Source organism: Ochotona curzoniae, unplaced genomic scaffold (genome assembly GCF_017591425.1).
Source record: "Ochotona curzoniae isolate NIBS_2020 unplaced genomic scaffold, NIBS_Ocur_1.0 scaffold_3208, whole genome shotgun sequence".
Lineage (NCBI taxonomy): Eukaryota > Metazoa > Chordata > Mammalia > Lagomorpha > Ochotonidae > Ochotona > Ochotona curzoniae.
In genome coordinates, this window is record NW_024467106.1 from 7,783,188 (window position 1) to 7,800,087 (window position 16,900).

Consider the following 16,900-nt stretch of genomic DNA (forward strand, 5'->3'; position numbering starts at 1 on the left):
ACCCAAGACCTTCATTTCAGAGGGTGGTAATGAAAAACTGAGTGAAGTCAGTTCTTGGAATGTACTCCTGATCAAGGATTTAAGATCAATAATATAGAAGCCCTTTGTTTTCAATCTCCTGTAGCCAGGCAAGCTGCAGATTTCCTTAATTTGTCAGTGTAATTTTGATCAAGTGAACTGCTGTGCTCTCCGTTTCCAAAATCTGGCCTTCATCACAGTCTGAAAAAGCAGGTTTTGATAAAAATCAGTTTCCAAAATGTAATTTGTGTAACCGGAGCCCTTGGAATGGGCAAAATGCTCTTGTTGGGGTGGGGAAGCTATTTTTGTAACAGCAGGGCTGAGTGGAGGTAAGAGCGTAAGAGGCCTTTCTGTAACAAGTTTTGGCCTGCAGTTCACCCAGATAAACTAGGACTGGTTGCTAAGTAAGGGTGTGTAGTACTCGCTTGCAGGATCGCAGGAGTACCCTTTGGTTATCTGTAATAGGATGATTGTACTAGGTGTTCCCCAAGCACTCACAGAGGCTGGGGCTTTGAAGCAGGGAACCAGGCGTTCCATCTGGTTCTGCCTCCTGAGCGGCAAGGTAGCTCCTGTGGAGTTTTTGTTTCTTGAGAGGAAAAAAAACAGCAGCAACAAGGCCTAGTCTTGAGAAACCTGCCATGTTTAGCATCCTTCTTTTACCCCACCTCCATCAGACATTGTTTGATATAGTGGGAATTCTATTCTTAGGAAGGTAATCATGTTGAAACTCAGCTCCATGGTCAAATTACCCTATGAGCTTGGGTGAGTCCCTTTATCTTTCCGAATACAGAAAATTCACCTCAATTTTTTCAATTAAAGATTGATTAATTTGTTTGAAAGGCAGAATGACATGGAGAGAGAAAGAGAGAGATCTTCCATTTGCTGATTGTCTCCCCAAATGTCTGGGACTGGACCAGGCCAAAGCCAGGAGACTGGAACTCCATCTGGGTCTCTGTTAGGGGTACATCTTCTTTTCCTTTCTCAGTTACATTAGCAGGGAGCAGTTGAGCAGCCAGAAAACTAGCACCCATACAGGATACTAGCATTGCAGGCAGCTGTACCACCATGTCTCCTTAGCTTTTTTTTCTTAAACATAAAACACACTTAAAAAGTGTTTAACTTGCTTTTTTTTTTTTTTTTGAGTAAGTTTTTTTTTTTAAATGCCTTTTTTTAAGCCTTGGTTCCTGTGTTAGTTTTTCAGTTTTTCCAAAATACATTTGATAGGCAAGAAAGGAGAGAGAAAACGTGCCCAACTTCTGGTTCATTCCTTGGTTCTGACTGTGGCCCTAGGCCAGGGACTGAAGTCAGGTGCCTCCCCTGGAGTGGCAGGGACCCAGCTATGTGAGCCATCTCCTGCTCCCCCGCCCCCAAGGGTTTGCATTAGCATCAGCTGAATTGAAGGGTGGGGAGGTAGAGCCAGGACTTGGACCCAGATCTCTGGTACAGGGTTGTGGACATCTTTTAAATTTTTTTTAAAAGATGTATTTATTTTGAAAGCCAGAGATAGAAATTTCTTCCATGTGCAGATTCACTTCCCAGAAAGCCACAATAACTAGGGTTTGGCCCAGTGGAAGGCTGGAGCCAAGAGCTTCTTCCAGATCTCCCATGTGAACTGGCACAGGCCCATACACCAGCCTCCAAGATTGGAACATCTTAACTGGCATCCTAACCACTAGGCCAAATATCTTCCCTCATGTTTATCTTCTTTAAATACGTATGACTTTCTCTTAGTTTAAAAAGAAGAGAGAAGTAGATATAGAGATCTTTAACCCACAATTCACATCTCCAAAATGGCCCAGTTGCCAGGGCTCGGCCAGGCCAAAACCAGGAGTGTGGAGCTTCCTCCAGATGTCGCTTGTGGGTGCAGGAGCCCAAGCATGTGGGCCACCTTCCACTGCTTTCCCAGGTACAGGCAAATTAACAGGGAGCTGGATCAGACACGGAGCAGCCAGGACTCAAAACCGATGCCTATGTGGGATACTTGTTCCACAGGCAGTGGCTTTACCTGTTAGCACAGTGGCAGCTCCAAAGCCTTTTTAAAAACTGCCTGCTTCCTACACAGTGTTATTGAAACAAGATGATTCAGCCACTTACGTGTATTGAAAGACCAAAATACTGAAAGTATGGAGAGAATGTGTTCCTAAAGGCAGCCAGGTTAAAGAGGTCAGAAGTAACACTCAAATCTGACTCCCAGATCAAGGATCTGGAGAGGGTGTTTACGGATCATGCAGAGGGGGCTGGTATGCAGAAACGCTTGCTAGGCAAGTTCTGATTGGAAGAGCTGGGAGTAAGGCCAGCCAAAGGCTAGCAGTGTTTCAAGAGGCCCCCCCTAAGAAAGCATCAACTTTGTTTTTCGGGTGGGGGGGTGCTTTTCTTCAGTGGTTAAAATGGCTAAGATGGTGCTAGAGCTTGGGTTCCCCGTACCTCATAGCCCTGGGTTTGTGGGTTCCTGTCTGCTTTGCTGACTCTGGCTTCCTGCTGTTGGGTATGCTGGAGGCAAGAGATGACCAAGGTGTGTGGGAGACCTGGACTGAGTTTCCTGTTTCCAGGTTTGGCCCAGCCCTGGCTGGTCAGTGGATTTCTAGTTGAGGCTTGGTTCTATTTTCCTGCTTCTCAAATTTAAAAGAAAAATAGGAAAACAGCAGAATTTCTGTTTGAAGCATTAAGGATCCCAGTAAAAGGGGACGGTTTGATATTACTCTTTCATGCCATTCTTTTTTTTTTTTTTTTTAATAATCTTACTTTAGCTGCTTAGGGTACTCATGCCATTCTTTAAATGGAGTGTGAGCTGTAGCTAACTATTCTTTCTTTGCTGATCATCTATTTTAACTCTATGATTTTTAGTGTTTCTGGTATCTTAAGGGGTTTTTGTTGTTGTGGTTTTTGTTTGTTTGTTTGTTTTGTTTTGTTTTGTTTTTTTGAGAAGCAGAAACAGAGTGAGAGAGACTGGGAGAGAAAATCAGCACCCCTTCCTTATTCAGTCCCCTAGTGCCTGCCATTACCAGGGCTGCAGCCAGGAGCTGGGGACTCAGTCCGGAAGCTGGAATCAAGATCCGCTGCCAGGAATTGAACCCGAGCACTCTACTATGAGGCACAGGCACCTCAGTTGGTGTGTGTAGTGTTAAGCCAAATGCCTGCTCCACCAGCATGTGCTTTCTGCTTTGTTCTGTTTTTGCTGACAGTTCACACAAATGATTGTCAGTAGAAATGATTCTCAAGTAAGAGGCTTGTAATGTTTAATTATGTCACTGCCTTTTTCTCAAGTGACTTGTAGGGATTGTACGTATTTATGGAATACAACATGGCGTTTCAGCACATGTGTCCAAGGTGTAAGGAAGTGGTTAAGATGATTGGCACATCTCTCTCTTCAACCGTATATCCCTCATTTGCATTAGGAACATTCGAAATCCTTTCTACTATGTTTTGTAATACTCAATGAGTTGTTGTCAATCATAATCATTAGAACTTGCTTCTTTTATCCACGTTATATTGTGTCTATTAATCATCCTTTATTTCTATTTCTCCCACACCCTTCCAAGCTGTAATAACCCCTATTCTGTACTTGTTTGAGGTCAACCTCTTAGCTTCCATGGGTACTTTAATTTGGTTTTCTGTGTCTGACTTATGCAACAGACTTGATCCATTTCTAATTAATTTTTGTGGTCAAAGATAAGTGTCTGATTTGTTTATTCAGCATCTGGATACTCAGTTCTTTTTTAAAGATTTTTTTTTTTATTACAAAGTGAGATATACAGGGAGGAGGAGAGACAGAGAGGAAGATCTTCCATCCGATGGTTCACTCCCCAAGTGACCACAAAGGCCGGTGCTGTGCCAGTCTGAAGCCGGGAACCAGGAACTTCTTCCAGGTCTCCCAAGTGGGTGCAGGGTCCCAAAGCTTTGGGCTGTCCTTGACTGCTCTCCCAGGCCACAAGCAGGGAGCTGGATGGGAAGTGGAGCTGCCGGGAATAGAACCGGCGCCCATATGGGATCCCTGAGCATTCAAGGCGAGGACTTTAGCCGCTAGGCCATGCGGCTGGGCCCTGAATACTCAATTTTGTCTGTACTGTTCATCAAAGAAACTTTCTTTCTTGAAAGTGTATTCTTAGTACCTTTGTCAAAAGTCATTTGGCTCTAAATGTGAATTTATTTCCGGGTTCTGTGTTTTTTTTTTTTTTAAGATTTATTTATTTTTATTGGAAAGGCAGATATACAGAGAGGAGGAAAGACAGAGAAGATCTTCCATCTGATGGTTCACTCCGCAAGTGTCCACAATGGCTGGAGCTGAGCTGATCTGCAGCCAGGAGCCAGGAGTGTCTCTTCCAGGTCTCCCATGTGGGCGCAGGGTCCCAAGGCTTTGGGTCGTCCTGGACTGCTTTCCCAGGCCACAAGCAGGGAGCTGGATGGGAAGCAGGGCCTCTGGGATTAGAACCAGCGACCATATGGGATCCTGGCGCGTGCAAGATGAGGACTTGAACTACTATGCTATCACGCCGGGCCCCTGGTTTCTATATTCTTTTCTGTTGGATATGTGTCTGTATGCCAGTATCATGTTGTTCTGATTAGCAACAGTATGATTTGTGGTTAGATATTATGACACAGTCCTGTTCCTTTTGCTCAGGATTATTTTGGCTATTCAGGCTCTGTGTGTTTCTGTGATAATTTTTTTGTTTTTCTAATTCTGTGAAGTATTAGTATTTTGATGATCACTAAATCTGTAGATCACTATTAGCAGGGTGAACATTTTAATAATCCGAAGCCAGGAGCCTCTTCCGGGTCTCCCACACGGGTGCAGGGTCCCAAAGCTTTGAGCCGTCCTCGACTGCTTTCCCGGGTCACAGGCAGGGAGCTAAATGGGAAGCGGGGCCGCCGGGTTAGAACCGGCGCCCATATGGGATCCCGGGCATGCAATGCGAGGACCTTAACCATTGCGCCATTGCGCTGGGCCCTTAACTTTATTCTTTAAGAAAAAAAATTTGTTTGTTCTATTTCAAAGGCAGGTTTTGCACAAAGATAAGGAAAGAGAGAGTAGATTTTCCCATCTGCTGGTTCACTCCCCAGATTGCTGCAATGTCCAGCACTGAGCTGATCCAAAGGCAGTAGCCAGTCAGGAGCTTCCTGTGGGTCTTGCGTGTGGGCACAGGATCCCAACGACTTAAGCCATCCTCCACTGATTTCCCAGGCCATAAGCAGAGCACTGAATTGGAACTGGAACAGCTGCGATCTGTAGGGGATGTTAGCACCACAAGGTGCAGGATTAGCCCCGCTGTGCCACCACACCAGCCCTAACTTTCTTATTTAAAGAATTTGTGGGAGTAGCAGGGAGATTCTTTGCTTTATTTCTTTCTCAGCATTTTCAGATGTAAAGATAGATGCTGCTTTTCACATGTTGACTTAACATTCTATGACTTAGGACCCAGCAGCGTGGCCTAGTGGCTAAAGTCCTTGCCTTGAATGCTCTGGGATCCCATATGGGCGCCGGTTCTATTCCCGGCAGCTCCACTTCCCATCCAGCTCCCTGCTTGTGTCCTGGAAAAGCAGTCCAGGATGGCCCAAAGCTTTGGGACCCTGCAGAAGTTCCTGGATCCTGGCTTCGAATCAGCATAGCACCGGCCGTTGCGCTCACTTGGGGAGTGAATCATCGGACGGAAGATCTTCCTCTCTGTCTCTCCTCCTCTCTGTATATCTGACTTTTCAATAAAAATAAATAAATCTTTAACAACAAATAGAAAACATTGTATGACTTCACTGAAAATTTATTCTAATAATTTTTGGTAGAGTATTTAGGTTCTTCAACATGAAATCATGTGATCTGCGAACAGGGGTAATTTAATCTCGTTTGGATGCCCTGTGTTTCTCTTTATTGCTTTGGCTGAGACATCCAAAGCTCTGTTGAATGCAAGTGGTAAACACAACCATCAGTTTGTCCTTTCCTTTTTACAGAATGAGATCGCCGTGGACTTAAATAAAGGCTTTATGGTGTTGACACTTTCTTCAATATGTAACTTTTTAGTGTTTTTATCATGAAGGAACAGTGTATTTTATCCATTGCTTTTTGTTGTTTGAGATGAATATATGGTTTTTATCTTTTATCATATTGATGTGAATTATTTCATTTGTTGATTTACATGTGTTGAGAATTCTTGCATCCTTGACATAAATCCCACTTGATGTTATGTATAATCCTTCTGATGTGCCACTGCATTCAATTTCTTGGCATTTTGTTAAGAACTTCTTTTGGTTTTTATTTATCTGTTCTGACATTTCTTCTAAATTGTTTTTGTTTTTGTGGTTCCTTAAGTTATATCATTAAGTTGTCCATTTGAGTTCTTTCTAATTTCTGTGATATAGGTAATTATTGCTATAATTTTCCCATTTGCTTAAGTCTCTCCTTTAGTGAGCTTTTCATCACTATAGCAAATTCCTGAAACTAGTTACACATAAAGAAAACTTTATTTCAGATTATGGGAGTGGAGGTTCACAGCATAGGGTCAGAATCACATGGCACATCCAGAAGGACCGGAGGCACGGGAGTCCCGTGTCTGTGTCTGTGTGGGCTGCAGTGACAGAGCCAGTGTGACTGACCAGGGGGACTTCACTCCAGCAGTGAAATCCAGCCTTACCACTTTCCCCAAACCCCACCTCCACATAGCCCAGCTGAAGTTAGTTTTTCACCCTTAAGCCATTAGCTGTTAGACTTTTGGAATGAAACCCCTAATACATGTGCATTTGTCTTTCACCCAAACTATCATCTAAACCATACCATAATAGTTCTTTTTGTTATTGATTATGGTAAGAGAAGTACCTGGTATCATTTCAATTTTTTTTTTTGACACATTATTTGTATTCTAGGATGTGGTCTGCCCCAGAGAATATTCCATCTACTCATGTCCTAGGAGAATGAGTTCTGCAATTGTGGCCAGATGCTAGTTTCCTTTGACCTATTATATAACTTAACTCTCAGTTGTTTGGGGTTTTTTGTTTTATTGTTTTTGGTCTAGATGACCTGTCCAGTGATATAAGTAGAACACAGAAGCCCCTGAGAATTGTTGTGTTAGAGTCTTGTCACTTTGGAGCTAGTAATGTTTGCTGTATATATTTGAGGATTCCACTCTTGGGTACAGATATATTTTCAAGTCTTGTTTTTTCATTATTGAACTGACTGACCAGTTAATAGTGACCTTCCTTATCTCTTTTATAGTTTTGGAATTAATGTCTTTGATATGACATTATTTTGGCACTTTTTTTGTTTCTGTTTTCTTTTTAAAATGTATTTATCCATCTATTCATTAATTCATTCAGAAGGCATATTTACAGAGAGAAGAAGAGAGGGGGCGGGGGGAGAGAGAGATCTTCCATCTGGCTTCTATCTGAAGCCAGAAGCTTCTACTGGGTCTCCAACATAGGGTACAGGATCCCAAGATTTTGGCACATCCTCCACTATTTTCCCAGGCCATAAGCAGGAAACTGGATTGGAAGTAGAGGAGTTGAGACTACAGTTGGCATCCATAGGGATGCCACGCACCTCAGGCTGGTCAAGGTAGCAGCACCCATCAGCAGACGTGTGGGCCAGATATGGGGGTGGGATAGACTGAGGTAAGCTGCAGCACTCTTGGGTATACACAAAACCTCGATGGGATGCAGAACAGACCAGGCAAGGATGCTGAGCATGGCAGCACATGCAAAACCTGTGGCTGGAGTCGGGCCTGAAGGAGGTTATTGGGGGTCTCCCCAACTAGGCTGTGGCCCCTATGGTGTGCATAAAGAACAAACCTGTGGCAGCTGGACTGAACTAGGCCACAACACCCACCATTACACATGAGAAATGGAGCCGGTGCAGGTGATGCATGGTCCGAACCTGACGCTGCACTGGCTGGTGCAGAGAGGAGTCCTGTCATAGTCATCCCAGGCAGAGTTTTTTGGGGGACTCCTCAGCTAAACTGCTGATCTCAAATCCAAGCCACAGGGAAAATCACGATGTCTGTGGTCCAGCCTTGGAGTGCATGTGTTGGGACTGGACTTCCTCATTTGCTGATGCCTGTGCAGTGAACAGCTTACCCAGGTTCCCATGAGGAACATGGCAGCCAGCTCATCCAGGCCAGCGGAGGACAACTAATGCCTCGTCAGAGAATGGAGCTGGAGCACCTCTGCCCGGGCTTTGCAGTATGTTCCTGCATCTATGAATGCACAGTGAGGTGGACTTGGTCAGCCAGTGGACCATGGAAAGATTTCCTCAACCCTGATGCAACAAATTTGACACCATCTCAGATATATCAAAACCACTCAGATAACACCCTCAGAAAGTCTTCCTCGCGTTGGGGTCTCTGAGGCATCATAAGATGACTGTATCCCCGGGTGCTGATGTAGTTTGACAGCAAGTGCTTCTTCTCCCTTTCCTCCATTTTGTACACAGAGGAGAACCAAAAAAAGGTGAACTATTTGTCCCACCCACCTTCCTCCATACCTCAGTTCTCCCCCCTTTAATCAGAGACCCACATGGACATGCATTCCTCTCCATTACATAAACAAAAGTAAAAATTAACAAAAGTAAAAATTAAATTTGAAAAACTGGAGAATATGTTATCCTTACTATATGTAATATTTGATATTTCTTGTTGCTGCTTTTTTTAAAGTCTCAGTTAGTGTTGGTCATTCATTAATTCAACAATGTATATAATGTGTATGTATTATATACAATGTGTATAATGTATGTCTTCTCCACAACAAGAAGGCCCAATGTTACTGTTAGCATCTTTGAGACTTAGCTGCAAGATGCGTAGGAATTAGGCCACTTTCAAACCAGCAGTGTTACACAAAATGTAGTCAGAAGGTAGACATTGGTACAGTAGATAAGTTGCCACCTAGAGAGCCAGCATTGCATAGAAGAGCGTTCGGTTTGAAGTGCAGTGCCAGTGTGTATTTCAGCGTCTGACAACACAAACCCTGGGAGGCTGCAGGTGACAGCTCAGGTACTTGGATCTGAGCCACCCACATGGGCTGCTGGCTTTGGCCTGGCACAGCCCTGGCTGTTGGTTTTCAGTGAGCACATCAGCTGATGAAAGCTCTTTATCCCCTCTCCCTGTCTCCCTTTTTCTGCATGTCTTGCTCCTTTACAGATGGGCATCGTCAAAAGCAGGAGTCTGGGTGGCACTCATGCTTGTCTCCCACGTGAGTGTGCGGGGTCCCAAGCACCTGAACCATCATCCACTGCCTTCCTGGTCACACTGGTAGGGAGCTGGGTCAGAAGCAGGACGTGGGACTGAAACCAGTGCTCCAGTATTGGGATTCCGGCACACACAGGTGCCAGTGTAAGCTGCTCCAGCACTTAGATTCTTAGAGTAAAATCCTAGTCAGATGAATAATGAGATTTATTCGTGCATCTTTTTGTTCTTGTTTTTGTTACTGTTAAATGGTTTGGAGATGGCAACATCCATTTATTTCAGCAGACACGTGTCCGTGGTGCTCTGAAAAGATGCTTCTGGGGCTCTGGACTAGTTCACATCATTAGTAGTCTTCTGGATGAACCCACATCAGCTACTTTATTCATTCTTTTTATATTTTCCTTTGAATTTAACATTTCTGCCTCTAAAAACTGACGTATGTTCATAGAGACCCTCGCTGAACCTGGATCTACTCTCAATTTGCTTTTCAAGATTTACTTATTTTTATTTCAAAGGCAGATTTTTACAGAGAGAGAAGGAGAGACAGTAAAAGTGTAATAGATCGCTGGTCTCTGCGGTTTATGCTTGGATTTTTGTCCAACTCCACCAACTCTCCTCTGACTTGGGAGAGGTCACCTTTCCTCATTGGTCTCGTCTCATCTGAAACCCCTGCTTCTCTGGCCCTGGTTCTTTATCAACATCTCAGACCTCCAGTTTCTTCTTTACAATTAGAGTTTTATTCATTTGTAAAATTTTTGTTGTTATGTTTCGTTGTTGTTTTTAAGATTTGTTTGTTTGAAAGGCGGGGGCGGGGGGTGCAGAACAGTCTATAGCCAATGATTTACTTCCTAAGCAGCCTCAAGTGCCTGGGCTGGGCCCGGCTGGAATCAGGAGCAAGGAGCCTCAGCTGGATCTCCTGCTTGGGCAGGCAGGGGCCTGAGCCCTTGAGGCTTTTTTGCTGTTTTGGCCAGGCGAGCCAGCAGTGAGTTAGCTCAGAAGTCGAGGGATGGAAACTCAAACAAATGCTCAGATGGAGCGGTGATGTTTGTTACATGAAATGCCTCAGCCCCTCACCTGTGATTTTAAGGATTACAGGAATCCATGAAGTAAAGCCTGCCTAGTTGTAGTAGATGAAGTCTTAAAAATGAAGAAAAAAAAAATGTGGACCTTGGGGGTAGTGATTAAATGGTTGTTTTTCTTATATCTATTTTAGTAAAACTTTACTTTATCTACTATCTGATAGAATATTGGGAGTTTTCATTTAACATTAGAACACATATCCTTGGGTACTGGGCATGATTTCCAGACACTGTTCCATGCTGTATTCCTGAGACTGCAGCCGTTCACACCCAGTGCTCTAGGAAATCCTGTCTGCTGTTTGCGTGCCATTTTTTTTTTTTTCCTTTTTGGCTTTAGGGCCTTGTTTGATTTTAATTTTTTTATTTGTTACTATCATGTTGTTCTCATGTTCAGCTTGAGCTTCCCGTGTTTTCAAACAAAAAAGATAAAAGGCATGCCCCAGCGAAGATCCAGTAGAGTAGCCTTCCCCGCCAAGATGCAGTAGTTTCATCTAAGTTCACTGAAGAAGAAAGAGGAGGAGGACACTAATGCAAGAATGTGTTACTGGGTGTGTGTCTGTTGCTGTGGACTGACGTTTGGCAAGTGCAGCTGAGCTTTAGGAAGTCTGTAACCAGGGACTGCGGAGTCCTCAGCACCGAGGCCATTCCGCTGCCATGTTCGTCGTCTTCCCTTCTGCTGGTCATTAGTCTCCTAGCGGCTCTTGGCACTTGCTGAGTGACCGCAGCTGTCTGTGCAGTTACCGCGTAACTTTGGATGAATGTTAATGTGTCCATTTCCCTTTCTGGACCAAGAACCAAAAGGGTGTTAGTTTCTTGTTCTACTTACAGATCACTAACTTGGAGCTTCCACACAGCAGAGGTTCGTTCTTCTAATAGCAAGAATCGGTTAGAAATGAAGGTTGAGCAATCACACTCAACCCAGAAGCTCTGGAGAACACCCCTTTCTTTGCCTCCTAAGCTTTCCTCAAGTTGTGACCAGTTTCTGCCCCTGTCTTCATGTGGCTTTCTCTTTCTGTATCCGCTGCAGGATTACTTGTTTTAGGAATTACAGGCTCTAACTTGAACATGTTCAGTTTCTGTTCCAGATGATCGGGCTGAACAACGAACCTGCCTCATTTGTGGGGACCGCGCTACAGGCTTGCACTATGGAATCATCTCCTGCGAAGGTTGCAAAGGGTTTTTCAAGCGGAGCATTTGCAACAAACGGGTATATCGATGCAGTCGTGACAAGAACTGTGTCATGTCTCGGAAGCAGAGGAACAGGTGCCAGTACTGCCGTCTGCTGAAATGCCTGCAGATGGGGATGAACCGGAAGGGTGAGTGTTGCTGCTGGCTCTCAGACTCTCCACTGCTCGCCCATCACTTCACCTTTAGCCCCAGTGCTTGTGCCGTGGGGTTCCTCATTTTCCTAGTCTACTCTGTAGGCCAAGTCCTATCCTGTATACTCAAAATGATTATGAGGTTCTTGCAGCCAAGCACCTCCCAGACTAGGTGGTCAGAACAGGAATGATGTTAGAGTGTGAGTGAATGCACAGGCACTATGTGGCAAGACCCGCTAACACTCAGGCATTAACTGCGATTAATACACGCCACTAGTTCCTTAAAGGGGAAGATGACAGGAAACAGGAGGTTTGGATGAGAAAGCATGAAGCAAGAGGTCTTCTGAATGTGATACCACACAGTGTACTCGGGACTAGGCATGCTTGTAAGTCTGTGTCTAGGTTGATGAAAAGTTTTGGATTTGTTGGGAAGCTTTTTAAGATTCCTGAGTATAAAGTGACATCAATACACCAAATTCTAATGAGATTGATTAATACGAAAGGTAGATTTGTAGGATGCATTAGGTTAGAGAAAGTGGACAAGTCACCTAGAAGGGAGGTGTGAGGATCTGCAGGAGAGGGAAGGAGCAGGGGATGTCGTGGAGGGAGCTGACCTTCTGCGAGGAGTAACATGCTGAGTATTGGGCCACACCGGAAGTTGAAATTGAGGGTTTGGATTAAGTGTAATGACCTGGGCTGCTGTTGTGGTACAGTGGGTTAAGCTGCCACCTGTGATGCAGGCATCGCCTGTGGGCACCAGTTCAAGTTCCAGCTGCTTCACTTCTGATCTAGCTCTCTGCTCACATATCTGGCAAAGGAGCATAAGGTGACCCAGGGACTTGAGCCCCTGCCACTCAAGTGGAAGACCCACAAGAAGCTGCTGGCTTCGGCCCTGCTCAGCCCTAGCCACTGCAGCCATTTGGGGAGTGAACCAGCAGGTGGAAAATAATAATAAATATTTTTAATTAAAAAAATAGTGATAACACAGGAAAATGAATGTCAGGCAGGATGGGGCCAAAGGTTGACCTTGGCAGTTCTAAGTTTGAGGTGCATGACAAGGACACTTGGGAGATCTACATCAGCAAAGTTTATACGATTGGAACAGAAGTGGTAAGTCCTGTTCGCAAATAGTTTGTGGAGTCGTTGGCACAAAGATAATAGAGTCAGTGGGCCGAAGTCACTTGTGGAGACGTGTCAGATACAGAGAGAAGGCCGACAGGTCACGTGTGCACCGCATGGCACAGCTGTGGGCTTGTTGGCACACCCTTTGTTTTACTAGATGCTACACAAATGCCAGAGCAAGGCACTGGAAATGTTGCCGAGTTTGTCAGCTTTCCGGCCTCTGACCTCCTCTTTCACTGACAGCGGTGTACCTCACGCTGCCCTGTGTGTGCTTGGGTTATGTAGTTTCCTCTTACAGGGATCCTTCCCGGCCACCAATACCAAATATTGAGGATTTTCTGTGATCATCTTCAGTCTGCTTTCACTACAGCCTCCGTTTTTCTTGTCTTCTTCAGTTGCTCTCACTGTAAACATTTATTTTATCAAAGCATAGTTATGGGTTGCCTTCTTAAATACTGTTTGGTGGATCATCCCACTTAGTTGCAGTGTGAAATTCTGAGACTGCCAGCCAAACTTAACCCATTTTAGGAAAGAAGAAACTTTATCTTCTAGCCCCTCTGTGACCCGAAGTGGCTTATGAGCTGTCCAGGATGGGCTACACTTCTTCAAGTTCTTTCACTTTAAGAGCAGACGGCTTATTGAAACTGCTTTTTGGAGAGAAACACTGCCACCTCCTGGTTGCTGGTGAAAATGCTTGGGCCATGTAAAAAATGAAACATGAGGAATATTCTTTATGAAACTCTGGTGGTCAACTTAGAATTCTGTGTGTTTTTCAAAGCCTATAAAATTATACACCACAAAATACATTTTGTTGCATGTAATTTTTTAAAGATTTATTTTTATTGGGAAGACAGTAATACAGAGAGAAAGAGAAACAGAGAGAAAGATCTTCATTCCACTGGTTCACTCGTCGAGTGGTATCAACAGCTGGAGCTGAGCCAATCCAGAGCTAGGACCTAGAAACCTCTTCCAGGTCTCGATGTGGGTAGAGTCCCAAAGTTTTGGGTATCCTCTACTGCTTTCTCAGACCACAAGCAGGGAGCTATATGGGAAGCAGGGCTGCTGGGACACAAACCAGCTCTCATATGGGATCCTGGCACATGTAAAGTGAGGACTTTAGTCACTAGGCTACCATACCGAGCCCTCATGTAATTTTTTGGAAGATTTATTTTTATTGGACAAGCAGATTTCAAAGAGAAGGAGAGACAGAAAAGTCTCCCATCTGGTGGTTCACTCTCCAAATGGCCATAATAGTCAGAGCTGGTCCAGTCCGAAGCCAGGAGCCAAGAGCTTCTTTCATGTGGGTGCAAGGTCCCACGGCTTTGGGTCATTCTCCACTGCTATCCTGAGCCATAATTAGGGAGCTGCATGTGAAGTGGAGTGGATGAGACATGAACCAGCGCCCAAATAGGATCCCAACGCTTCCTGGTGGAAGGTTAGCCAATTGAGCCGTCCCCTGCATGTAAAATTTTAAAGGTTGTTTATTTAGAATGCAGAGAGAAAAGAGATGATTCTTCCATCTGCTGGTTCTTTTCCAAAATACCCAGACAAGCAGAGCCAAGATCTGGGAACCCCATCCATGTATCCCACACGGGTGGTGGGAACCCAAGCACTTGAACTGTCATCTGCTGGCTGCCGGGAGCTGTTTGTGAAGTGGAAGTGGGGGCGCTTTGCTCTGGAATGTGGGTGCATCCCAAGTGATGTGTCGGCTCACTGCAGCACACCCAGCCTCCCCCTGCTTGGAGTTTAAAAACATTGAGCAGAATGTGGTGGGTATGAGTGACGGGGAGCAGGTAGAGGGCAGGTGTGCTGATAATACTACAGATGAATCACAAAGTAGGGGATGAGGGAGAGTTGGAGCTGACCTTGGCAAACTATTTGAATTGTATGCTGTAGGCTAAAGACAAAAAGAATTATATACAAACAAAGCACTCTAGTTGGTTAAAATTTGTTTCTCTCAAGGTTATCTGTCAGGAATTCTATTATTATTTGTGTACTAAGATTAAACAACTAAGTAAAATATATTATAATGAGAGTGATGATTTTCACATCAAAGAAGTTTGAAACCCACAAAGAAGCAGGCTGGAACGAAGCCTCTGGGGACAGATTACAGTCAGTGGCGTTAGTATGGGTTCATGGATGGGTGGGCAGGTAGGTTTCGGGGCCGTGGAGGTTATGAGCTTTGTGCACTACGAGCAGCTGGAAGGCAGTGATGGAGCAGTAGCAATGGCCATGCCTAGTACCCTGGTCTCAGCCTCTCAGTTAAGTAAGTCAGGGCTCCTTGCAGCACTACGTGTTGGCAGGGCACGTCCAGGGAGACGACGGCCTGGCATGTCTTGTGCTGACAGGACATTGAGAAGGACTTATCAAAAGGAAAAAATGAAGAAAGCGTATCAAAAGATGACTCAGCCAAACTGGATACATTTTCGGTGGCCAAAGTTTGAATATCTCAAGCAACAAAATAACTACTATTTTTTTTTTTAAGATTTATTTCTTTTTAGGGCCCAGCGTGGTGGACTAGCAGCTGAAGTCCTTGCCTTGAACGCGCTGGGATCCCATATGGGCACTGGTTCTAATCCCGGTAGCTCCACTTCCCATCCGGCTCCCTGCTTGTGGCCTGGGAAAGCAGTCCAGGACGGCCCAAAGCATTGGGACCCTGCACCCATGTGGGAGACCTAGAAGAAGTTCCTGGCTCCTGGCTTTGGATCGGCACAGCACCGGCCGTTGTGGTCACTTGGGGAATGAATCTTCGGATGGAAGATCTTCCTCTCTCTCTCTCCTCCTCTCTGTATATCTGACTTTGTAATAAAAATAAATAAATCTTTTTTTAAATGTGGAACAGCTGGGGTTAGAACCGGCACCCATATGGAATCCTGGAGAGTACAAGGCGAGGGCTTTATCCACTAAGGCCCATTTGCTTTTATTTTTGTCTGCTTTCTCCTTCTTCCTCTCTTTAGCTTCTCCCTTGGAGTGTATGTTCTGCCTCTCCCCTTTACGTGTGACATGAAGGAGGAGACTTGTGATGGCACACTGCTGTTACCCAGTTACCAGATTCACTCAGCTTTCTCCAGTCATCCCGATGTCTGAGTTACCGCAGAAGCACATGTTACGTTGGGTTTTATGTGTCTGTGGTGTCTCCTGACATTACAAAAAGGTTCCTAAGCTTTTCTTTCATAACTGTTGTCTGTTTGTCTGTCTCTCAATTGGGCTTACCAATTTCTGCACAAGTTTAGGCTATGCCTTTTTGACAATCATGATGTGTCCTCGGTACGTTGTCAAGAGAATGTGATGTAATTTTGTCCCATTAATGATCATGTTAACCTGAATCACTGGTATGAGGTGATATTATTGGATTTTTTTACACTGTGAAGTTTAAATAGAGACAGCATGAAAATTATATAAAGCATCACACATGTTCCCTGGCTAGGTGTAATATCCCTGACAGCACTTGAGTGTGGGAAAATCCCACAGGACCCAGATCCTGGAGTCTTGAATACCAAGTTCTGGTGAACTTCGACTTAGCTTGTGGGCCGCAGGAAGCCACTGCCAGGTTTGGGTCTGGCCTTCCATGTCGTTAGCTTTGTCTGCTGCCTTGGGGTTGGTTGGCTGCCCAAGCCCAAGCATGTGAGGAATAGTAGGTACGTGAGCTCCAGAGTAACACGTTGTTTGCACGACTTCTGAGCAGAGAGGACTGCTGGCCTGTGCCATTGTCTCAGGCTTAGAGAAGAAGTTCAGCAAAACCATTCCTGTAATACTGTACTCAGAACTCATTTGTTGTCCTTGCTAGATCACTGCCAGAAAAAACCTTAGCAGTACTAGGAAACCGAGCTCTTAGCTCAGTGTAGCATTAAGGAACAAGTTCAGCCTTAGAAGACCCAAATTGAAATCCCAGTTCTGGCATTTTTCCCTGAATAACCTTTAGCAACAAATCTTTAACTCTTTGAGCTTTATTTCCTCAGCTGTAAAATGCTTGAGATAATGTGTACCTTGAAATGTGTGTATCTGATGAGTGAAATGTGCAAATGCATTGTAAGTTTTAAAATACATTCCAAGAACTATGACACATTGTATTGTTTTCCAAACTTGAGTTTCATACCTTCTTGACATATTATACTTTCCCTTATTAGAACAGTACTGTTATTTACCTTGTTGTCTAAGTCAAAGGGAATTTTTTTGCCATTTCAGTGAGTGGAAAATCTGTATA

General features: G+C 44.5%; 1 protein-coding gene across 5 annotated transcripts in view; it reads left to right on the plus strand.

Annotated features, from left to right (window-relative positions):
- The window catches only part of NR6A1 (nuclear receptor subfamily 6 group A member 1), a 178,112-nt gene that overhangs the window by 137,004 nt on the left and 24,208 nt on the right, over positions 1–16,900 (plus strand). For 3 of the 5 annotated variants that reach the window (XM_040963017.1, XM_040963020.1, XM_040963018.1), the window contains one exon: positions 11,329–11,571. In XM_040963017.1, coding sequence (XP_040818951.1) covers positions 11,329–11,571 — 243 coding nt within the window. The remainder of the gene's footprint in view (positions 1–11,328; positions 11,572–16,900) is intronic. The other 2 variants (XM_040963021.1, XM_040963019.1) reach the window with 1 other exon arrangement.